At 46.5% G+C, this 25,129-nt stretch overlaps 1 protein-coding gene across 20 annotated transcripts in view; it reads left to right on the top strand.

The window, feature by feature from the left end:
• Window positions 1-25,129, top strand: part of USP4 (ubiquitin specific peptidase 4) — a 67,578-nt gene that overhangs the window by 16,538 nt on the left and 25,911 nt on the right. For 4 of the 20 annotated variants that reach the window (XM_074032180.1, XM_045386273.2, XM_045386274.3 and 1 more), the window contains exons 3-10: window positions 482-612; window positions 2,776-2,902; window positions 4,204-4,349; window positions 4,480-4,541; window positions 14,597-14,737; window positions 15,530-15,647; window positions 20,396-20,569; window positions 24,152-24,310. In XM_074032180.1, the coding sequence (XP_073888281.1) occupies window positions 482-612; window positions 2,776-2,902; window positions 4,204-4,349; window positions 4,480-4,541; window positions 14,597-14,737; window positions 15,530-15,647; window positions 20,396-20,569; window positions 24,152-24,310 (1,058 nt within the window). Of the gene's footprint in view, window positions 1-481; window positions 613-2,775; window positions 2,903-4,203; window positions 4,379-4,479; window positions 4,542-9,601; window positions 10,522-14,596; window positions 14,738-15,529; window positions 15,648-20,395; window positions 20,570-24,151; window positions 24,311-25,129 lie in introns of those variants that run through there. The other 16 variants (XM_074032183.1, XM_074032184.1, XM_074032181.1 and 13 more) reach the window with 11 other exon arrangements.

The raw sequence follows: 25,129 nt of genomic DNA, 5'->3' as shown, positions 1-25,129 counted from the left end.
CAAGCTCTGCCTCCCGGGTTCACACCGTTCTTCTGCCTCAGTCTCCCAAGTAACTGCAACTACAGGTGCTCGCCACCATGCCCAGCTATTTTTTTGTATTTTTAGTAGAGACGGGGTTTCACCATGTTAGCCAGGATGGTCTCGATCTCCTGACCTCGTGATCCGCCTGCCTCAGACTCAGAAGGTGCTGGGATTACAGGCGTGAGCCACCGCGCCCGACTGAGTTTTTCATTTTTATCCTCTTCTCTCCCTCTAATTATAGAAGAAATACAAATTCCTCATAAAATGTTCATGGATAAAGACAAAACATGGATAAAGACAAAAGTCTGCTCTGTGTAATGACCAGTGACAGAATTTTGGAATGTCATACCTGTTTCTTTCTGTAAATAATTTTTTTATTTCTGAAAAGTACATGGAAATATGTAATACCATCATTTCTAGGGTGAAGAGCAGTGACTTACGTGCTCTTTTCCTTTTTTAGATCCTGAGAGTCAGACCTTGAAAGAACACTTAATTGATGAATTGGACTATGTATTGGTCCCCACTGAGGCCTGGAATAAATTACTAAACTGGTACGGCTGTGTAGAAGGGCAGCAACCCATCGTCAGAAAAGTGAGTTATGTGAATCGTCCCACCTGCTCTTCACTGTCTGCAGGTGCTTTCTGTTGGACACTGACTAGTATTTGCTAGGAAAATGAACATACCTCAGTGGTTGAATAGTGATGCTTGAGGCCTTGTTTCTGGATCTCTTTTTTTTTTTTTTTTTTGAAATGGAGTCTCTTGTTGCCAAGGCTGGAGTGCAACAGCACGATCTTGGCTCACTGCAGCCTTGCTGCCTGGCTTCAAGTGATTCTCCTGCCTCAGCCTCCAGAGTAGCTGGGATTACAGGCGCCTGCCACTATGCCCGGCCAATTTTTGTATTTTTAGTAGAGACAGGGTTTCGCCATGTTGGCCAGTCTGGTCTCAAACTCCTGACCTTGTGATCCACCTGACTCGGCCTCCCATAGTGCTGGGATTACAGGTATGAGCCACCACGCCTGGCCTGTTTCTGATTCTCTTTAGGAAATTGTGGTTGTGAGCAAAGTTGCTCATTCAGGATGTTATCAGTGGCCTCTGAACATCAGAGCTGCCCAGTGGCTTGGAATGTGCCCAGCAGTGCTGTGAGAGCACTTTCTGGAAAATTCTATGAGAGAAAGTTCACTGGGGGCATATGGACATAATTAATGTCCTGCGTCTTGTTTATCTTAGAAAACCTTTATGATACTGCTTTTCCCTCTATGGTTAAGAGTCTTTGAGCCAGGTGCAGTGGCTCACACCTGTAATCTCAGCACTTTGGGAGACTGAGGCAGGCAGATCACGAGGTCAGGAGATCAAGACCATCCTGGCCAACATGGTGAAACCTCATCTCTACTAAAAATACAAAAATTAACTATGCGTGGTGGCACATGCCTGTAGTCCCAGCTACTCAGGAGGCTGAGGCAAGAGAATTGCTTGAACCCAGGAGGCGGAGGTTACAGTCAGCCAAGGTGGCGCTACTGTACTCCAGCCTGGCAACAGAGCGAGACTCCGTCTCAAAAAAAAAAAAGAGTCTTGGCCAGGCGCGGTGGCTTACATCTGTAATCCCAGCACTTTGGGAGGCCGAGGCGGGCGGATCACAAGGTCAGGAGATCGAGACCATCCTGGCTAATATGGTGAAACCCCGTCTCTACTAAAAATACAAAAATTAGCTGGGCATGGTGGTGGGCCCCTGTAGTTCCAGCTACTCGGGAGGCTGAGGCAGGAGAATCTCTTGAACCTAGGAGATGCAGGTTGTAGTGAGCCGAGATCCCGCCACTGCATTCCAGGCTGGCGACAGAGCAAGACTCCGTCTCAAAAACAAAAAACAGTGAAGAATAGGCTTCTCTCTGATTTCATCAAGATACTCTTGGTCTTAGTGGGTAGAAAATATATATATATATATATTTTTTTTTTTTGGGGGGGGACAGAGTCTCGCTGTGTCACCCACATTGGAGTGCGGTGGAGTGATCTTGGCTCGCTGCAACTTCTGCCTCCCAGGTTCAAGCGATTCCCCTGTCTTAGCTTCCTGAGTAGTTGGGATTACAGGTACATGCCACCATGCCTGACTAATTTTTGTATTTTTAGTAGAAATGGGGTTTAACCATGTGGTCAGGCTGGTCTCGAATTCCTGACCTCAAATGATCCACCCACCTCGGCTTCCCAGAGTGTTGGGAATACAGGCGTGAGCTACCATACCCGGCCAGAAGAAAGATTTTTAAACTCCTGGTCCAGCACTGGTGGCTTTAAAAATCTGTTCTTTTGGCTGGGCGCGGTGGCTCAAGCCTGTAATCCCAGCACTTTGGGAGGCCGAGGCGGGTGGATCACGAGGTCAGGAGATCGAGACTATCCTGGCTAACATGGTGAAACCCCATCTCTACTAAAAATACAAAAAAAAAAAAAAAAAAAACTAGCCGGGCGTGGTGGCGGGCGCCTGTAGTCCCAGCTACTTGGGAGGCTGAGGCGGGAGAATGGCGTGAACCCGGGAGGCGGAGCTTGCAGTGAGCCGAGATCACGCCACTGCACTCCAGCCTGGGAGACACAGCGAGACTCCGTCTCAAAAAAAAAAAAAAAAAAAAAAAAATCTGTTCTTTTGATCCCTTGATCAGTAAAGGAAACTGATTATCATGAGTTTTCTGGTTTTTGCTTCTGATAAGATGTGCTTCAAGACTGCCCAGCTGCAAAACCGCTATACCTTCCACCCCTGCCTCTTGTTCATAGGTCGTGGAGCATGGCCTGTTTGTCAAGCACTGCAAAGTCGAGGTGTATTTGCTGGAACTGAAGCTCTGTGAGAACAGCGACCCCACCAATGTGCTGAGTTGCCATTTCAGCAAGGCAGACACCATTGGTGAGAGGCTGGGCTGGGGTCCCTGGTATGTGGTGAGAGAGTGTAGAACACTGTGGCTGATGGGAGGGAAGAGGGCATTATTTTTTTTTTTTTTGAGACGGAGTCTCGCTCTGCCGCCCAGGCTGGAGTGCAGTGGCTGGATCTCAGCTCACTGCAAGCTCCGCCTCCCAGGTTCACGCCATTCTCCTGCCTCAGCCTCCCCAGTAGCTGGGACTACAGGCGCCCGCCACCTCGCCCGGCTAGTTTTTTGTATTTTTTAGTAGAGACGGGGTTTCACCGTGTCAGCCAGGATGGTCTCGATCTCCTGACCTCGTGATCCGCCCGCCTCGGCCTCCCAAAGTGCTGGGATTACAGGCTTGAGCCACCGCGCCCGGCCAAGGGCATTATTTTATATGCCCTCTTTAGATTTGTTCCCAAATCATCTTGAGCTGTGGCTGCCAGTCCTGACCTGGGAGCCTGTTCCCCCAGGGAATTCTTATGGAGAGAACTCTGGGCCTGCTGCTTGCCCATTTGTCTATGATAATGAAGATAAGGAAATGTAGATCCAGAGAAGTTTAAAAATAACTTATTTAAAAATCTCAGGCCAGGCGCGGTGGCTCAAGCCTGTAATCTCAGCACTTTGGGAGGCCAAGACGGGTGGATCACGAGGTCAGGAGATCGAGACCATCCTGGCTAACACGGTGAAACCCCGTCTCTACTAAAAAAAAAAAATACAAAAAACTAGCCGGGCGAGGTGGCGGGCGCCTGTAGTCCCAGCTACTCGGGAGGCTGAGGCAGGAGAATGGCATGAACTTGGGAGGCGGAGCTTGCAGTGAGCTGAGATCCAGCCACTGCACTCCAGCCTGGGCAACACAGCCAGACTCTGTCTCAAAAAAAAAAAGAAAAAAAAATCTCAGAAAGGTTTACAGTGAGCTACAATCCCACCACTGCACTGCAGCCTGGGCATCAGAGCAAGATCCTGTCTTTTAAAAAAAAAAAAAAAAAACAAATTGCAGCCAGGAAATGGCGGAGCTAGCTTTTGAAGCCATATCTGAGTTAACTCCAAAGATAAGCTTTCTCACTTTCTGTTGTTTTTGCGCTGTAAATGAGAGACAAACGTTAGAGAAGAAGCACAGGGAGACTTTCCAGGCGTATGAGTGCAAGAGGCCACCCATGGAGATGATTGATTTTAAGAGTTATTGGGGTTGATCCAGAGCACCTGTGAGCATCTGAAAAGAAGGAAGATGAGCATTAGTTTGCCATGGCTGTCTTTAGCCTTGCATGTGGACAAAGCCCCAAGTGATATTTCTGCCTGTTCCTAGCAACCATTGAGAAAGAGATGCGGAAGCTGTTCAACATCCCTGCGGAGCGTGAAACACGGCTCTGGAACAAATACATGAGCAACACCTACGAGCAGTTGAGCAAGCTAGACAACACTGTCCAGGATGCTGGGCTATACCAGGGTCAGGTAGGAGGGCCCACGCCATTCCCCAGCAGGTAGCTCTGCCCAGGGTGTGTGGCCAGATTCTTTCTGCTTCTCAGCATGTTGGAAATGCAGTGGTTTGAACTCTCCTCATTTGGTTTCCCCTTTTACTCAGGTGCTAGTAATTGAGCCTCAAAATGAAGATGGCACATGGCCCAGGCAGACCTTGCAGTCAAAGTAAGTGAATTTTTTCTCCCTTGTCATAGGCTCACACGTGCAAAAGAGACAGTCTTTCCTAAGGCAGTACTTGTACTAAGAAAAACTGTTCTGATTTAGATGAAAAACGCCTATTTTATATATCCAGAGTTCCTGCTTCTGGATGAAGACCCTGGCTTTTGGTAGTAGGGCGGCATCTAAGGGAAACCTGTCAGGATATCTCAGCAAGGTGGCGAGCTTTTCCTCGTGGAGAATGAGAAAAGGAGGAAGGGATCTGAGGGATCAAGTCTAAGGTTGCTGCTCTACCAAGAGGTTGCTTTGTTTTTGTCATACTTTTATTTTCTTCACCTGTAGTTAGAGGCCTTGATGGATAAGAGGAGGGCTAAGGCATGGCGTTTTATATGTCTTAAAAGTGATAGTTGAGGCCTGAACATGGTGGCTCATGCCTGTAATCTCAGCACTTTGAGAGGCTGAGGCAAGTGGATCACCTGAGGCCAGGAGTTTGAGACCAGCCTGGCCAACATGGTAAAACCCTGTCTCTACTAAAAATACAAAAATCAGCCAGGCGTGGTGGCAGGCACCTGTAATCCCAGCTACTCCAGAGGCTGAGGCTCGAAAGTCACTTGAATCCAGGAGGTGAAGGTTGCAGTGAGCTGAGATCGCACATTTCACTCCAACCTGGGTGACAGTGCAAGACTCTGACCCCAGAAAAACAACAAAAGGTGATAGCTTGATTCCACCTGTTTCTGCCCAGTGGCCTGTTACTCTTTGTTGCCCTGGGAGCTTGCTGGGTGAATTGTTCAGCTACAAAACTTGGACTAAAGACACATGTGTCTCAGGAGATGTTCATGTGGTATGTGGAACTGTGCATGTTCCTAGAAAGGGAGATAAAGAAGTGATGAATTTTCCTTATGGTATAAGTTTTGGAAATTATATCTGTGTTCCAGTAGTTATGGGAACAATGTTGCGCTCTGTCCTTTTCCTTCTGTCAGGCCTTGGACTGTGACCATTACATAGTAGTGGAGCTCCTAGCTCATTTGAGAACCATGAAAACTGAGTTCTTAAGAGAAGAAATGTTAGACCCCTGGAGTTCAATCATGGACTCCAGTTTAAGAAACCCTGGGTGCCAGTTGTTGACAAGATGAATAAAATCGCTGTGGTAGGCATAGCTGTGCTCATCTTCACCCTGAGATATCCATATCCTAATTCCTAGAGTCAGTTTCAGAATCTCTCACTATGTCATGTGACATGGCAAAAGGGACTTTGCAGATGGGATTAAGCATGATGGTGAGTGCCTGTAGTCCCAGCTACCTGACAGGCTCAGATGGGAGCATTGCTTGAGTCCAGGAGTTTGAGGCTGCAGTGAGCTACGATTCCGCCATTGCACTCCTGCCTGGGTGACAGCAAGACCCCATCTCTCTTTTTTTTTTTTTTTTTTTTGAGACGGAGTCTCGCTCTGTCCCAGGCTGGAGTGCAGTGGCGCTATCTCGGCTCACTGCAAGCTCCGCCTCCCGGGTTCCCGCCATTCTCCTGCCTCAGCCTCCCGAGTAGCTGGGACTACAGGCGCCCGCCACCTCGCCAGGCTAATTTTTTTGTATTTTTAGTAGAGACGGGGTTTCATTGTGTTAGCCAGGATGGTCTCGATCTCCTGACCTCGTGATCCGCCCGTCTCGGCCTCCCAAAGTGCTGGGATTACAGGCTTGAGCCACCGCGCCCGGCCCATCTCTCTTTTTTTTAAAAAAAGGCCCGTGCGGTGGCTCATGCCTGTAATCCCAGCACTTTGGGAGGCTGAGGTGGACTGAGCCCCTGAGGTTGGTAGTTCGAGACCAGCCTGACCAACATGGAGAAACCCCGTCTCTACTAAAAATACAAAATTAGCCAGGTGTGGTGGTGCATGTCTGTAATTTCAGCTACTTGGGAGGCTGAGGCATGAGAATGGTGTTTGCAGTGAGCCTGGATCATGCCACTGCACTCCAACTTGGGCAATAGAGTGAGACTCTGTCTCAGGAAAAAAAAATAAAGGTACAATAATAATAAGCAAGGTTTAAGAAAGCATCTAATATCTGCAATATTCCAGAGATAAATTCTGGGTAATGCCAACATAGGTGAGGGGGTAGGAATTAGTATAGAGCAGAGAGAGATGAGAATGTCCAGAACTACTATTCTTGGGGATGAGAAAGGTGAACAATTGTAAGTTCATGTAATTTATGGGGAAAAATAAAAATAGAGATCCTAATAAGTTAATGGAACAACTAATAGAAATGGAAAATTGAATGTATAACTTTGAAACATACTATGTCAGTTAGGAAAGGCTTGCTGGCAGGTAAGAAAAATCTGCAAATTAGCGTATTAAGCAAGATGGAGGCTTACATCTTTCTGAAAAGAATTTTTGACGTAGGCAGTCAGTCCATTGCTGATGTAGCAGCTCCATGGCAATATTAAACCCAGCTGTTTTGTCTGACAATTTTGCTTTACGGTGTGTGGCTTCTACTTCAAAGATGGCCACTTCTGGTCTGAGGTGATTGCTAGAACTGCAGTAATTAGACCTGCATTCCAGTAGCTGGGAGAGGGAAAAGGGAAGGAGGACCTACTGCTTCCTTTTTAGGACATTTCTCAGATGTCATACATCAAACCTTCTTTTACATCTCATTGGCTAATCATATGACAATATCCGGCTTTCAGGAAGGCTGAGATGTACTATATAGCAGGACTGCATCATGTCCAACTAAAAATTGGGGTTCTCAAACTAAGGAAGGAGGGGAAAATAGCTATCAGGAGGTGACTAGCAAACTGCCACACCTGCAAAAGGAAACTTAATGGAAGGCAAGAATGAAGGGGGAAAAAAAACTAAGTAGTATGGTAATTAGAAAATGTGTTAGAACATGTGGAAAAAGGGGGAAAAAAAAATAAAACCTGAAATAAGGAAGCTGAATTAAATTCATTTAAGTCTAATAACAGCATTAGAATCACTGTAGGTGAGTTAAATTTACCAACCTAAAGACAAATTCTCAGATCAGACTTTAAAAGACAAATCACACCAGGGATATACAGTGGTGTGTGCCTATAGTCCTAGCTACTTCAGAAGGCTGAGGGAGGAAGCTTGCTTGAGCCCAGGAGTTCAAAGTTACTGTGAGCCATGCTTGCATCATTTCTCTCCAGCCTGGGCAACAGAGTGAGACCCTGTCCCCCTTTTTTTTTTTTTGAGACAGAGTTTCACTCTTGTTGCCCAGGCTGGAGTGCAATGGCACAATCTCGGCTCACCACAACCTCTGCCTCCCAGGTTCAAGCAGTTCTCCTGCCTCAGCCTCCCGAGTAGCTGAGATTACAGACATGTGCCACCACGCCCGGCTAATTTTGTATTTTTAGTAGAGACAGGGTTTCTCCATGTTGGTCAGGCTGGAGACCCTGTCTCTTGGAAAGAAAAGAGTCAGGCATGGTGACTTATACCTGTAATCCCAGCATTTTGGAAAGCTGAGGTGGGAGGATTGCTTGAGGATAGGAGTTTAAGACCAGCCTGGTCAACATAGCAAGACTCCTGTCTCTACAAATTTTTCTTTTTAAATTAGCTGGGCATGGTAGCTTGTGCCTGCAGTTCCAGCTACTTGGGAGGCTGAGGTGGGAGGATCCCTTGAGCACAGGAGTTTGAGGCTGCAGTGAGCTATAATTGTGCACTGCACTGCAGCCTGGGTGACAGAGCAAGAGCTTGTCTCAAAACACACAAGAAAATAAAACAAGGCTGGGCACAGTGGCTCATGGCCTGTAATCCCACTTTGGGAGGCCGAGGTGGGTGGATCACTTGAGTTCAGGAGTTCAAGACCAGCCTGGTGAACATAGTGAGACCCTGTCTCTACTAAAAATACAAAAAATTAGCCAGGAGTGGTGGCGTATACCTGTGATCCCAGCTACTTGGGAGGCTGAGGCAGGAGAATCACTTGAACTCAGGAGGCAGAGGTTGTAGTGAGCCGAGATGGCACCATTGCACTCCAGTGTGTATGAGAGAGCAAGACTCCATTTCAAAAAAAAAAAAGAGACCAAACATGTTTAGTAATACATTGTGTGTCAAAGACACAGAGAAGTTGAAATCAAGGGAATGGAAATAGTGGCTCATGCCTGTAATCCCAGCACTTTGGGAGGCCGAGGCAGGCAGATCACGAGGTCAAGAGATCAAGACCATCCTGGGCCAACATGGTGAAACCCCGTCTCTACTAAAAATACAAAAAAATGGGTGTGGTGGTGTGCTCTTGTAGTCCCAGCTACTCAGGAGGCTGAGGCAGGAGAATCTCTTGAACCTGGTTGGCGGAGGTTGCGGTCAACTGAGATCACACCACTGCACTCCAGCCCGGGCGACAGAGCAAGACTCCGTCTCAAAAATTAAAAAGAAACATACATCAAGGGAATATGTTATCGAAGGAAGGTCACTAGTTGGCTTAGAAACTTTTTAAAAACCTACCAACAGGGTCAGTTTTATATATTTATCTTTTTTGTTTTTTTGAGACAAAGTCTTTCTCTGTCACCCAAGCTGGAATGCAGTGGCGTGATCCCCTCCCAAGGTGCTGGAATTACAGGTGTGAGCCACCGTGCCCGGCCTATATATTTCTGTTTATTTATTTATCCCTCAACAGTCCTCCCTCCAATTTAATATATTTCTTGGCAGAGGATAGTAAATGTTTCCATGGATGGATTCCTTGGTGGTTGTTTTTTTTTTCTTTGTTTTTTTTTTGTTGTTGTTTTCTTTTTTCTTTTTTTTTTTTTTTTTTGAGATGGAGTCTCGCTCTGTCACCCAGGCTGGAGTGCAGTGGCACAATCTCGGCTCACTGCAAGCTCTGCCTCCCAGGTTTACACCATTCTCCTGCCTCAGCCTCCCGAGTAGCTGAGACTACAGGCGCCCGCCGTTACGCCTGGCTAATGTTTTGTATTTTTAGTAGAGATGGGGTTTCACTGTGTTAGCCAGGATGGTCTCGATCTCCTGACCTCTTGATCCGCCCGCCTTAGCCTCCCAAAGTGCTGGGATTACAGGCGTGAGCCACCACGCCCGGCCGGTTTTTTTCTTTTTCTTTTTCTTTTTTTTTTTTTTGAGACAGAGTCTTGCTTAAACCCAGGAGGCAGAGGTTGCAGTGAACTGAGACTTCACCATTGCACTCCAGCCTGGGCAACAAGAGTGAAACTCCATCTCAAAAAAAAAAAAAATAGGAGGCCCCGGGAGATGTTGACCCAGCAGGGTGTGGCGCTGCAGAAGTACAACAACATGCTGGTCAAATTCGTAGAGGAGCTATGCCAGAAGCAGGCAGATCCAGCAGGAGGAGGATGAGTAGCAGCGGCTGCAGAATGAGGTGAGGCAGCTGACAGAAAAGCTGGCCTACATCAGTGAGAACCTGACATACAAGACTGCCTTTCTCAGTAAGTTCTACCAGACCATCGCGGAGACGGAGGCCATCTACCTCAAGATGCTGGAGAGCTCCCAGACTTTGCTCAGTGTCCTGAAGAGGGAAGCTGGGAACCTGACCAAGGCTACAGCCTCAGACCACAAAAGTAGCGGTGACAAGGACAGCTGACCAGACCAGCTGACCTGCCTCCGTGTGCCCCTCAACTCAGCCCCAGCAAGTCTGTCCACGGAGTGTCTTCTTCATGGCAGCAGGCCTCTTCTTTCACTGTCTCAGGTGCCAAGAGGGGCAGCTGCCCACCTCCACTGGCAACAGTGACAAGCCTGGGGCACAGCCTGTGGGTCCTGGCTTCTGCTCACACAGGCTGTGGGGATGGTGGGCTCTAGGTTAGCTCTGCAAGGGCCCTGTCTCTGCGGCACCCACACTCCTGGGCTGCCAGGGAGGCCCTGGTTAGTCTGAGCACCCTGGGCATCTTCTCACCTTGTGCCTCCTCAGCCAGCAGAGGCCCAGGGCAGGGGGCACGGGTTCTCCTTCATCCCAGAACCCAATCCCAGAAGCCACAGGCTTGCCCCTGTGGCCTGTGACTGTCAATAAACATTATCTTTGTAAAAATAAATAAATGACTGAATGAATGAGTGAATGAATGAAAAATAAATTAGCCGGGCTTGGTGGCTCACACCTATGATCCTAGCACTTTGGGAGGCTGAAGCGGGCAGATCACTTGAGGCCAGGAGTTCGAGATTAGCCTGGCCAACATGATAAAACCCCATTTCTACTAAAAATAAAAAAACTAGCTAGACATGGTGGTGTGCACCTGTAATCCCAGCTACTCGGGAAGCTGAGGCATGAGAATTGCTTGAACTGGGGAGGCAAAGGCTGCAGTGAGCTGAGATTGGCCCCCTGTACTCCAGCCTGGGCGACAGAATGAGACACTCTCAAAATAAATAAATAAATAAATAGATAAAGTTAAATTAAAAGAGTTTATTGTTATCTTAATTATAGTTCCAGGTACCAGACTCCAGATACTTGAGGTCAGTCTTTTTTTTTTTTTTGAGCTGGAGTCTCGCTCTTATTGCCCAGGCTGGAGTGCAATGGCGCGATCTCAGCTCACCACAACCTCCACCTCCTGGGTTCAAGTGATTCTCCTGCCTCAGCCTCTGAGTAGGTGGGATTACAGGCATGTGCCACCATGCCCTGCTAATTTTGTGTTTTTAGTAGAGATAGGGTTCCTCTGTGTTGGTCAGACTGGTCTCTGACTCCCAACCTCAGGTGATCCGCCCACCTCAGCCTCCCAAAGTGCTGGAATTACAGACGTGAGCCACCGTGCCTGGCCTAGTCTTAAAGGATGGACTTATTCTCAGAGCAGCATTCAGTCTGGAGAACGTCTGAGAAGCAAGTGGAGTGCAGTAGATTAAGGAGGGTAGGCATGGGCTCTGCCTAGTTTGCCCAGAGCCTCACTTTGGGCCTGGGCACAGGGATGTTTTACAGGTCTCCACCATGGTTTCAGGCACACATTTGAGTTGTAATTGATAATCACCTGACATGCCTTGGGAGCAGGACTTAACAGTAGAAAGGTGCCTGGGAGTCCTGAGGCTTGCCTACAATGTCTCTTAGGAGCAGAGGTATCCTTGTTTGGAGGCGTGGTGTCTGTTTTCAGAGTGTGGCATGAGACCCAGTCACAAATCAGTGAGATACTGCCTACCTAATATATATGCCTGAGATTCAGACATTTCCCCTGGCTGCCTATTTTCCAGCCTGTAATGCCCAGGATGTGTTCCACAGTTGCCTGAAGGTCTCGAGACTAGTCCCTGCCCTAGTGCTCAGCATTTCCCAGGTTGTAGTAAATTTTCTGAAGAGAAGTTTTGCTTTTGACTTGTTTGTCAAAGATAGAGTATTTTTTAATAGATGGGGTCTTACTTTGTTGCCCAGACGGGAATGCAATGGCATGATTATAGTTTACTACAACCTCTAGCTCCTGGGATCAAGGGATCCTCTCGGCTTAGTCTCCTGAGTAGCTGGGACTGCAGGCATGAGCCACTATGCCTGACTTTTTCTGTTTTGTAGAGACAAGGTCAGCCTCCCAAAGTGCTGGGATTATAAGCATGAGCCACTGCACCCAGCCTAAGGATAGAGTTTTTTTTTTCTTCTTTTTTTTAATCTTACTGTGTAAATTTTCAAGCACATAAAAAGTATCCTTTTATGCCCTTAATTTGGTTTCTTTTTGATTGAATTTAGTATGAAAACTACTGGCAGTATTTTCTAGAACATTTTAAACGTCAAATAAAATTTTTCTTTAATTTCTGTCATCCGGAAATGTTGTCTCTTTAAGAAATCGACAGGTCTTGGATATCTCAAATGATTTGTATGGATTTTTGCCCTTTTTTAAAATAAATAAAATAAATAGAGACAGAGTCTCGCTATGTTGACCAGGTTGATCTTGAACTCTTGTCCTCAAGCAGTCTTCCCACCCTGGCCTCCCAAAATGCTAGGATTACAGGCATGAGCCACCAGGCCCAGCTGATTTTTGCCCTTTTAAGCTCAAGAAAATAGATAAGTTACCAATGAATAGTTACTGAAAAGAGGAGTGCCATACCATACAACTTGAGGTTCTGTGCATCAGCATTCGAATATCACTATTCTGTCTTACCTGCTCTCAGTGCTGAGATGACTGAGTCTGCTATTGCCTATCAGACCAGCCTTGGGCAGCAGACTTTCTTTATGCATAAGAGGCTAGGATATCACGTTGGATGTCTCACTGGACAGGATTGAATGCATGCATGCTTAAGTCTCCCATGTGGTGAATGAGAGTACCCTTGACTATGGTGAATCTCGCTTAGTGCAACTGCTTGAGTTCTTGGACTCCTTTGCAGCATGAGGATGAAGCTGTGTGAACCAAATCCTCTTTAGGATTAGAGAAGGGTACATTTCCTTATGGGAAGGTGAGAGACTGAGGAGCCCTCATTCTCCCTTGCTGTGACCGCACTGTGGAGCAAACCTCGGTTCAGGTACCCGCTTAGGCCCTATATAATTTCCTGACGTGCCCACTGCTGGTATACAAGATCATACTTGTTTTTGCTGCCACGTTTTTCTTCTCATAGGGAAGCCAAGTTGAGATCAGATCCCATGAGGGTGAGCACTGTGTGGGGACAGCACATCTTCTTATTCATTTTCTGTATTCTAAAAATAACCCAGTATTCTAGAAGGGAAATCCCAGTTTTATATTTGAAACAATGGAAGAGGATTCACTTTCTTATTTGACTGAGTACAGTGGCTCATGTATGTAATCCTAGCCTTTTGGGAGGCTGAGGCAGGAGGATTGCTTGAGTCCAGGAGTTTGAGACCAGCCTGGGCAACATAAGGAGACTATTGCTATGAAGTACAAAAAAAAAAGGTAAAAATCAAAAATTTTAAAATAAGATTTACTTTCTTCCTTATGTCCTTATATAGATTCTAGCAGATTGATGAAATTGATAGCAATTTAAAATTTGGGCAATGAGCCCTTGAATTAATTTGAAAGTAGAAATCTAAAGTAAGAGCCTGAAAAATATTAAAACGTGAGTTTGAAACAAAGAGGTTACAGTGGCAAATTTGGAGAAACAATTCTCCATAGAAGGCATAGTGAAACCAAATTGGCATTTTTCTCTTCTCATGTCCTTATATCCAGCTATTTAATTTGCATCCAGCCTTTTTGGGGAAAGTCATCTCTTATTGCCGTTTTTCTTTTTCTTTTTTTTTTTTTTGAGATGGGGTTTTGCTCTTGTTGCCCAGGCTGGAGTGCAATGGCACGATCTCGGCTCACTACAGCCTCTGCCTCCTGGGTTCAAGCAGTTCTCCTGCCTCACCTCCCAAGTAACTGGGATTACAGGCATGCGCCACTAGTCCTGGCTGTATTTTTAGTAGAGACGGGGTTCCACCATGTTGGTAAGGCTAGACTCGAACTCCTGATCTCAAGTGATCCATCCACCCACCTCAGCCTCCCAAAGTGGTGAGATTACAGGCGTGAGCTACCTCAGCTGGCCTTATTGCCATTTCTCTTTGCCTTTCACTGATAATTCTTTTTTTTTTTTTTTTGAGACGGAGTCTTGCTCTGTAGCCCGGGCTGGAGTGCAGTGGCCGGATCTCAGCTCACTGCAAGCTCCGCCTCCCGGGTTTACGCCATTCTCCTGCCTCAGCCTCCGGAGTAGCTGGGACTACAGGCGCCCGCCACCTCGCCCGGCTAGTTTTTTGTATTTTTAGTAGAGACGGGGTTTCACGGTGTTAGCCAGGATGGTCTCGATCTCCTGACCTCGTGATCCGCCCGTCTCGGCCTCCCAAAGTGCTGGGATTACAGGCTTGAGCCACCGCGCCCGGCCATCCATAGAAAGCATAGTGAAACCAAATTGGCATTTTTCTCTTCTCATGTCCTTATACCCAGCTATTTAATTACAGGCATGAGCCACTGCGCCTGGCCAGCCTTGTGGTTTTTCACACTGAAAGGGTATATGATGCTGTGGACTGATGTGACAGGAAGACCAATTAATTTCTGGACTCTCACTTTAAGTTTACCTTGAAGTAGTATGAATACAGGCTTTTTGTAATTTATTTTAACTTACTGAATATGAAGAACATTTATTTCTTGAGAAGCAACCTAAGGCATTAAATAGGGCTTGCTCTTTGCAAAAAGTCAGTAGCATTGTTTCTGCTTCTCTCTCCCAGATCAAGCACTGCGCCTAGCAGAAATTTTACTACCTCTCCAAAATCATCAGCAAGTCCCTATTCCTCAGTGTCTGCCTCTCCCATTGCAAATGGTGATAGCACTAGCACCTGTGGGATGCACAGTTCCGGTGTCAGCAGGGGGTAAGAGCAGGTCCTTTCACTCTGCTTCCTTTCCCTCTGTCCTTTCCCAGGCTGTATCTTGAGAGCTCATCTGCCGCTACACTAAGCATGGTGGGGTTAGAGTTCCTCATGGGAACGTGCTGCATGTAGTTTCTCACTCCATTTCATACCTGTAGTAAAGTGTGCTTCCAAGTTCTGATCTGTGTTGCTTGTCCTCCTGTGAGCTGGTGTTTTCCCCACAGCCTACATCACAGGTAGTCTTAGTGTGGGGCAGGGTGGGGGTCTCTGCATTTGTTTATGAAGGGATGGGCTGGCACATATGGCAGAGTAGTTGTGAAGGACAAGCACAGAGAAGTGCTCAGCTATGGATGGCCGTGATCCTTTCTCCAAGCATTTCAGGCACACATGCCACATGGCATAGATTGGGGGAAGAGGGCGAATGAGGTGAGGAAGTGTGCATGAACTTTCAGGGCCAGTCAAGCCTGGGTGTGGCCTGGTGGGTGGTAGCAGATGCAAGCTCTTGATAACTAAAATGGTCTTCCCTTAAGTCACCTGGCAAAATTAGCATTTGCCAAAGCCTAACAGGAAAATTCAAATAGTGTTTCTTTCCTTAAGGATGTGCTTACCAGCTGCTAGTGTGTCAAGTAAAGGGTGGGGCAGGTCTGGAGGGCAGGGGAGGGGGTAGAGGGAATTTGCATCATGGGCTTACTACCACACACAAGTTCTAGAGGCCCCCATAGGAGCCTCAAAAAACATCTTGAGGGCATGTGTTATACACTTGCTTTTATTGCTGATGTGTGTTGTGTTTTCCAGTGGATCTGGCTTTTCTGCTTCGTATAATTATCAGGAGCCACCATCCTCTCATATACAACCTGGGCTCTGTGGACTTGGAAACCTGGGAAACACCTGCTTCATGAACTCCGCTTTGCAGGTAGAGGAAAGAACTTCCATTCAAATAACACAGCATCTTGAGGTTTGGGTGGAAGTGGCCTGTAAAGATACTGGGTGGATCCTGTCCCAGGAGTCCCTGCCTACCCCTTGTTAGTGCTTCAGTAGTCTCTGCCAGGGCATCTCCCACTAGGTGGTACAGAATGGCTTCATCAGTGTTTGTGGACCCCAGATGTCTTTGTAGTCAGTTCTGTGTTTGGTTTTATAGTAAGGTTATTTTGAATTTTATCGACTGTTTAGGTATGATCTCTCTAGAAAATATTGGAGTGTATCCCTGATTGGTCTCTGATGGGATGAGGAGAACTTATAGCAGGTGATGCCAAGCTCAATTATGCCTTGCTGAAGGCTGACTACCTTTTCACTAAAAATAGCTGTCCCAGCCAGGCGCAGTGGCTCACGCCTGTAATCCCAGCACTTTGGGAAGCCAAGGTGGGTGGATCACCTGAGGTCAGGAGTTCGAGACCAGCCTAGCCAACATGGCAAAACCCCATCTCTACTAAAAATACAAAAATTAGGCCGGGTGCGGTGGCTCAAGCCTGTAATCCCAGCACTTTGGGAGGCCGAGGCAGGTGGATCACGAGGTCAGGAGATCGAGACTATCCTGGCTAACATGGTGAAACCCCGTCTCTACTAAAAATACAAAAAACTAGCCGGGCGTGGTGGCGGGCGCCTGTAGTCTCAGCTACTTGGGAGGCTGAGGCGGGAGAATGGCGTGAACCCGGGAGGCGGAGCTTGCAGTGAGCCGAGATCATGCCACTGCACTCCAGCCTGGGAGACACAGCGAGACTCCGTCTCAAAAAAAAAAAAAAAAAAAAAAAAAAAAAAAAATTAGCTGGGTGTGGTGGCACATGCCTGTAATCCCAGCTTCTCGGGAGGCTGAGGCAGGAGAATCGCTTGAACCCGGGAGACAGAGGTTGTAGTGAGCCAAGATTGGACCATTGCACTCCAGCCTGGGCAACAAGAGTGAAACTCCGTTTCCAATTAAAAAAAAAAAAAAAAAGCTGTCCCGCCCCATGCTCCTTACTAGAGAAACTCCAAAATCCCCTATTTGAAACTTGTTTATTGGCCAGGCACAGTGGCTCACACCTGTAATCACAACCCTTTGGGAGGCTGAGAGGGTAGTATTGCTTGAGGCCAGGAGTTTGAGGCCAGCCTGAGCATCATGGCGAGACCCTGTCTCAAAATGGAAAAGAAAATAAACCTTGTTTATTAACTCATCAAATATTTATTGGGCATATATTATGTGACAGCACTGTAATAGTCATGGGCTGCAAGGAGTTAAAGTCCAGCTTCAAAGTTAGGAGGGCACAGTCCCCAAGACTGCCCTCATTTCCAAAACCAACTGCAAGTTTGCAGGTTTCCAAGACCAGCCTTAGTTTTGATAATTTGTTTAGAAGGAGTCACGGAATTTACTTAGTTATTATACTCATGATAATGGTTTATTGTAGTGAGAGGATGTAGACTAAAATCAGCCAAGGGTAGAGGCATATAGGGCAGAGGTCAGGGGGGTCAAAATGTAGAGCTTCTGTTGTTTTCTACCTATGGAGTCAGTACATGGTACTTTCCTTTTTTTTTTTTTTTTTCGTGACAGCATCTCTCTCCTCTCTCTGTTGCCCAGGCTGGAGTGCAGTGGCGCAATCTTGACTCACTGCAACCTCCGCCTCTCGGGTATAAGCAATTCTCGTGCCTCACCTCCCAAGTAGCTGGGATTACAGGCACACGCCACCATACCTGGCTAATTTTTATATTTTTAGTAGAGACAGGGTTTCACCATGTTGGCTAACCAGGCTGGTCTCAAATTCCCAACCTCAGGTGATCCACCCACCTCAGCCTCCCAAAGTGCTGGGATTATAGGCGTGAGCCACAGTGCCTGACCAGAACATGGTACTTTCCTGGCATTGATGTGTAATGATGCGTATGGAGTGCTGCAAACTATGGAAACTCACCTGAGCTTCAGTGTCCAGAATTTTTATTGGGGCTTCATTTTATAAGTATGATTGACTGGCAGGACGTGGTGGCTCATGCCTGTAATCCCAGCACTTTGGAAGACCGAGGTGGGCAGATCATGAGGTCAAGAGTTTGAGAACAGCTTGGCCAACATAGTGAAACCCTGTCTCTACTAAAAATACAAAAAATTAGCTGGGCATGGTGGCAGGCAATTGTAATCCCAGCTACTTGGGAGGCTGAGGCTGGAGAATCGCTTGAACCCGGGAGGCGGAGGTTGCAGTGAGCCGAGATCGTGCCACTACACTCCAGCCTGGGTGACAGTGAGAGACTGTGTCTCAAAAAAAATAAAATAATAAAGTATAAATATGATTGACTAATTACCTAGGTGAACTGGTACCGTATGACCCAAAGCTCCCACCCTAAGTCACATTGTTGGTTTTTCTGGAGTGGCTAGCCCTTCTCACCCTAAGACTAGACTGTGCCCTTCTGGTCAGCCTCCTCTCCACCTCCAAAATTGTATTATTAGATTATCCAGTATGACCCAAGGCCCACCAGGCAGACAGACAGTCCTATCAGGCATAACATTCCAGGGGCAAATAGATTACCTCCCAGAAGCCAGGGGCAAAGCTAGACCTTCTGTTTGAGCAAAGAAAATTCTTTTTTTTTTTTTTTTTTTTCCTTAGACGTGGGATCTCTCTGTTGCCAGGCTAGAGTGCAGTGGCATGATCATAACTCACTGTAACCTTGAACTCCTGGGCTCAAGTGATCCTCCTACCTCAGCCTCCCAGATAGCTGAGACTACAAGTGTGTACCACCAGGCCTTGCTAATTGTTTTTTCGTTTTGTTTTGTATGTGTTTTTTTTTTTTTTTTTTTGGTGGAAATGGGGTCTGACTTATGATACCCAGGCTGGTCTCAAACTCCTGGCCTTAAGCAGTCTTCCTACCTTGACCTCCCAAAGTGCTGGGATTACAGGTCTGAGCCACTGCACTTGGCCTGATATTCTTTACATAGGGACTCAGTGGTAAGCAAACCAGCAATGGTTTTTGTCCCCATAAAATTGATAATCTGGCGGGGTACAGTGGCTCACACCTGTAATCCCAGTGATTTGGGAGGTCCAAATGGGAGGATCACTTGAGCCCAGGAGTTTAAGACCAAGCCTAGCTAACATGAGCAAGACCCTATCTCTAAAAATTAAAAAAAATAAAAAAATTAAAGACTTACATTCTCACTTTTTTTTTTTTTTTTTGAGACATAGTCTTGCTCTCTTGCCCAGGCTGGAGTGCAGTGATGCAGTCTTGGCTTGTAGCAACTTCTGCCTCCCGGGTAGCTGGGATTACAGGCATGTGCCACTATGCCCAGCTAATTTTTTGTATTTTCAGTAGAATGGGGTTTCACCATGTTGACCAGGAAGGTCTGGAACTCCTGGCTTCAAGTGATCCCACCCTCCTTAGCCTCCCAGAGTGCTGGGATTACAGGCATGAACTACCACACCTGACTTACAGTCTAACTTTGAAGTTTTTTGTAGTGTAAGTAAAAACATAAAACATTTGTTAAAAGATTAGATAACCCTTGGGTTTTGAAATTATTTTCTGGCTGGGCACGGTGGCTCCCAGCACTTTGGGAGGCCGAGGCAGGCAGATCACCTGAGGTCGGGAGTTCCAGACCAACCTGACCAACATGGATAAACCCCATCTCTACTAAAAATACAAAATTAGCTGGGCGTGGTGACTCATGCCTGTAATCCCAGCTACTCAGGAAGCTGAGGCAGGAAAATCGATTGAACCCGGGAGGTGGAGGTTGCGGTGAGCCGAGATCGTGCCACTGCACTCCGGCCTGGGCAACAAGAGCGAAACTCTGTCTCAAACAAACAAAAAAAAAGTTATTTTCCTCTTGTGGTGATGTGGAAATAGCCTAGTACTAAAGAAGAGGTGTGATTTGGCTTTTCATGGACAAGTTTTTCCAAGTCTTTGTACCCTCAGTTTTCCTTAGCTATTGAGTGAGGATAATGATGAGGAGTTTTAAAGTTCTAAATGTAAATATTAGGGCAAAAAGGGTTAAAATTTCACGATTTAAGCTTCCATCTCATGATGCTAGGGGAAAGAACCCAAAGGAAGTAGAAGGAGAGAAATAATAGCAGTAAAAACAGAAACTAATGAAAAAGGCTGGGCGCAGTGGCTCACGCCTGTAACCCCAGCACTTTGGGAGGCTGAGGCGAGCGGATCACCTGAGGTCAGGAGTTTGAGACCAGTCTGACCAACATGGTGAAACCCCATCTCTACTGAAAATACAAAAATTAGCTGGGTGTGGTGGCCAGCGCCTGTGATACCAGCTACTCAGGAGGCTGAAGCAGGAGAATCACTTGAACTCAGGAGGTGGAGGATGCAGTAAGCCAAGATCACACCATTGCACTCCAGCCCGGACGTCAAGAGCGAAACTCTGTCTCAAAAAAAAAGCCAAAAAAAATAAAAAAAAAACTTTTTCATTAAACAAGAATTATTTGTTTATTCAGCTTTTTTCCTAAGGTAGTTTTTTTCAGAGACAAAATCTTAGCCAATGCATCTGCAATCCTCTAAGACCACGTCCCTCAGAGATTAGCTGCGAGGGGTCCACCAGCTTGACCTCCTTGAGGCTGTGCTTTACCGTCCGTCATGAGCCTTCAGAGAATCTCCTGAGTGCCTCATTTTGTTGGGGTTGTCCCTCAGTGACCCTTTAGAACTTGATTTATCTTGTATCTCTGGTACTGTCTAGAAGGTATGTAAAGCCCTCATCATGTTCTGTTTCAGTGCTTGAGCAACACTGCACCACTGACTGACTACTTTCTCAAAGATGAGTATGAAGCCGAAATCAACAGAGACAACCCTCTGGGGATGAAAGGGGAAATTGCAGAAGCCTATGCAGAGCTCATTAAGCAGATGTGGTCTGGAAGGGATGCCCATGTGGCACCTCGCATGTTCAAAGTAGGTAGACATATATATATATACAGGTTGAGTATCTCTGTATATAGATGCTTGGGATCAGAAATGTTTTGGGACTTCAGGTTTTTTAGGGTTTTTTTTTTTTACAGTATTTACATTATGCTTACTAGTTCAGCATCCCCATTCCAAAATCTAAAATGTTTCAATGAGCATTTCCTTTGAATATCGTGTCAGTGTTAGAAAGGTTATGGATCTTTGAGCATTTGGATTTCAGATTTTCGGGTAAAGGATACACTCCTGTACTTCCTTTTTCCCACTTTGGGGAGAGTGGTTTAGTGTTGTTATGAGGCATTCCTTTTGTTGCATTTTGGGATTAAGATGGGATCTGGGCCAGGCGCTGTGGCTCACGCCTATAATCCCAGCACTTTGGGAGGCCGAGGCAGGTGGATCACTAGGTCAAGAGATTGAGACCATCATGGCCAACATGGTGAAGCCCCGTCTCTACTAAAAATACAAAAAGTAGCTAGGCGTGGTGGCGCATGCCTGTAGTCCCAGCTACTTGGGAGACTGAGGCAGGAGAATCACTTGAACCTGGGAGGTGGAGGTTGCAGTGAGCTGAGATTGCGCCACTGCAGTCCAACCTGGTGGCAGAGTAAGACTCCGTCTCCAAAAAAAAAAAAAAAAAAAAAAAGATGGGATCTGATGACCAGTCACGATGGCTCACGCCTGTAATCTCAGCACTTTGGGGGACCAAGGTGGGTGGATCACCTGAGGTCAGGAGTTCAAGACCAGCCTGGCTAACATGGTGAAACCCCTTCTCTACTAAAAATACAAAAATTAGCTGGGCATGGTGGTGCACACTTGTAATCCCAGCTACGTGGGAGGCTGAGGCAGGAGAATTGCTTGAACCTGGGAGATGCAGATTGCAGTGAGCCAAGATCACACCACTGCACTCCAGCCTAGGCAACAGAGCAAGACTCCATCTCAAAAAAAAAAAAAAAAAAAAAAGATGGAATCTGAGACTAAAAGTACCACATTGTCAAACCCTTTTTTTCCTGTCATTCAGTCATTTAGCACACCCCTAAGTGTCTTCACTGCCCACCTCTGGGTTGGGGATGTCTCAGAAGTTATTTGTAAGCTCATTCCTCAGAATGCTGTATTCTGTGATGGCAGTATTTAAATGGTCAGTTTCCTAAGCCAGACTATAAAAATTCAGTTTCTTGGAAGGCTGAGGTGGGAGGATCCCTGGAGCCCAGGAGTTTGAGACCCGCCTGGGCAACATAGTGAGACTCCGTTTTTGTTTTGTTTTGTTTGAGACAGAGTCTGACTCTCTTCTTGCCCAGGTTGGAGTGCAGTGGCACGATCTTGGCTCACTGCAGCCTACACCTCCCGGGTTCAAGCGATTCTCATGCCTTAGCCTCCTGAGTAGCTGAGACTACAGGTGTGCACCACCATGCCTGGCTAATTTTAGTATTTTTAGTAGAGATGGGGTTTCGCCATGTTGACCAGGCTGGTCTCAAACTCCTGATCTCAGGGGATCTGCCTGCCCCAGCCTCTCAAAGTGCTGGGATTATAGGCATGAGCCACTGCGCCTGATCAAGTCTCTGTTTCTTTAAAAACAACAAAAAAGTTGGCCAGGCGCAGTGGCTCACGCCTGTAATCCCAGCACTTTGGGAGGCCGAGGCGGGCAGATCACGAAGTCAGGAGATCAAGACCATCCTGGCTAATATGGTGAAACCCTGTCTCTGCTAAAAAAAAAAAAAAAAAAAAAAAAAAAAATTAGCCAGGTGTGATGGCAGGCGCCTGTAGTCCCAGCTGCTTGGGAGGCTGAGGCAGGAGAATAGCATGAACCCGGGAGGCAGAGCTTGCAGTGAGCCGAGATCACGCCTCTGCACTCCAGCCTGGGTGACAGAACGAGACTCCGTCTCAAAGAAAAAACAACAACAACAAAAAAAGTCCGGGCATGGTGGCTCATTCCTGTAATCCAGCACTTTGGGAGGCTGAGGCGGGCAGATCACGAGGTCAGGAGTTTGAGATCAGCCTGACCAACATAATGAAACCTCGTCTCTACTGAAAATACAAAAATTAGCCAGGTGTGATGGTGCCCACCTGTAATTCCAGCTACTCAGGAGGCTGAGGCAGGAGAATTGCTTGAACCTGGGAGGTGGAGGTTGCAGTGAGCTGAGATCGCACCACTGCACTCCAGCCTGAGCAACAGAGTGAGACTCTGTCTCTAAAACAACAACAAAATTAGCTGGACATGGTGATGTACCTATAGTCCCAGCTACCAGGGAGGCTGAGGTGGGAGGAATTACTTAAGCCTGACAGGTCAAGGCTGCAGTGAGCTGTGATTGTGCCACTGTACTCCAGCCTTGGCGACACAGACCCTGTCCCAGAATAAAAAAATAAAAAAGAATTGGGTGGCAACACACTGTGCTGAAGCTAATGTAAATAAACAACTAGAAGGTAGTGTTTAGGGATATTAGGGAAGTGTGGAGCTTCCTCAGTGATGGATGTGTTATATATTTGTACTGTGTTATGGCAGCCACCAGCTCAAGCACCTCTGAGCACTTGAGATGTGGTTCATTTGACCAAGGAACTGAATTTTTAATGGTTTTTAATTGTAATTAATATAAATTTAGGTTGCCATATGTGGCTAGTGGCTATGGTATTAGAGAACAGGTGTAGAACAGTGGTGCTCCATTTTTTTTTTTTTTTTTTTTTTGAGACAGAGTCTTGCTCTGTCGCACAGGCTGGAGTGCACTGGCACGATTTTGGCTCACTGCAGCCTCCGCCTCCTGGGTTCAAGCAATTCTCCTGCCTCAGCCTCCCGTGTAGCTGGGATTACAGGTGTGCACCACCATGCCCAGCTAATTTTTGTATTTTTAGTAGAGACCAGGTTTCACCATGTTGGCCAGGCTGGTCTTGAACTCCCAACCTCAGGTGATCTGCCTGCCTCAGCCTCCCAAAATTCTGGGATTACAGGCGTGAGCCACCGTGCCTGGCTGGTTCTCCATAGGATACATCACAGTCTCTGGGAGTGCTTAATACAACATAGACTGCTAGACCCATCCGCAGAGTTTCTGATTGAATGGGTTTGCTGTGGGGGCCTGAGAATGTGCATTTCTACTAAGCTCCCAGATGATACTAATGCTGCTGGCTAGGGACCATACTCTCAGAATAACTGGTGGAGAATAATACTGGACAGACAGTATTTAGGGACCTGAGGGCTGTTATGTACAGGAGGATTCCTCCAGCTGATGAAAGTATCGTTTGTAATGTCCTTATGGAGTTTAAGACTCTGAACCAAAGAAGGACATGTTGGAGAGGGATTCATGTCAGTACTTGGGTGTGGTTACTCAGGATACCCCACCCTTCCTCCCTAGGACTTAAGGTAGTGGCCCAGGTTCCAGATTCATCCTCCTGGCTCTCTGATCTAGGCCTTCTCTCTGGTGGGAACCACTGGCCTCCTGTAGGCTCTTCAGGAGTTAATTGGACTACTCAACCAAGTGTTCTCTCTCACTACCCAGCTAACTCCTCAAAGCTATTTTTGATGATAGTTCTCATTTGATTTAACTAGTTCTTTACATATTATGCCTTCTGATGCAGTTGCTTTTGTTGTAGACTCAAGTGGGACGTTTTGCTCCTCAATTTTCTGGCTACCAGCAACAAGATTCTCAGGAGCTGTTAGCCTTTCTTCTAGATGGATTGCATGAAGATCTGAACCGAGTAAAGAAGAAGCCCTACTTGGAGCTGAAGGATGCCAATGGGCGGCCAGACGCGGTATGCCATTAATGATGTCTGAACGAAGAAGCTGCCTCATATTGAGAGTGCAGGGATATTCTTCTGGTCTTTTGAGTGTTGCTGCCAGGGCCCTGGTTGCTTCTCACTGTAGCTAGTTATAGGTATATGGTCTCTGGTCAGAAAAGGGCTAACTGTAGTTACTGCTATTTTTTTTTTGTAATAGAGACAAAATCTTGCTATGTTGTCTAGGCTGGTCTCCAGCTCCTGAGCTTAAGCAGTCCTCTTACCTTAGCCTCCCAAAGTGCTGAGATTACAACAGGCGTGAGCCACTGTCCCCTAGTTACTCCTAATGCTTCCTCTTGGGCTTTTTCAAATTTGAGTGAGCTTGTTTGATATTTCACTGGTGAACTAGGGACTAAGAACACTCTGAAAACTGTAAAGTGCCTGTAGTGAGGACCCCTAAGATTGTTATCGCTCACAATAAAAGTTATCTATGATTACTTAATTTGTTATTAATATCATTAGGACATTTATACTTTTTACCTTGATTTTCTGATCAGTGCAAGAGGATTTTAGTATTTCAGCTGCCCTGTCACATTGGGATAATCAGTATGAATGCTTTAAAGTAAAATTTAGATCTTCTTAGAAAAACTATGAGTTAGCTGAACTGTAGTATAGATAAAATTATTAAAATTTATTTGTTTATTTTTTTGAGATGGAGTCTCACTCTGTCACCCAGGCTGGAGTGCAATGATGCGATCTCGCTCACTGCATCCTCCACCTCCCGGGTTCAAGCGATTCTCCTGTCTCAGCCTCTTGAGTAGCTGGGACTACAGCCATGTACCACCACACCCGGCA

Source organism: Macaca fascicularis, chromosome 2, assembly GCF_037993035.2.
Source record: "Macaca fascicularis isolate 582-1 chromosome 2, T2T-MFA8v1.1".
NCBI lineage: Eukaryota > Metazoa > Chordata > Mammalia > Primates > Cercopithecidae > Macaca > Macaca fascicularis.
Note: the sequence above shows the minus strand (reverse complement) of the source record. Positions and strands in the feature narration are given on the sequence as shown.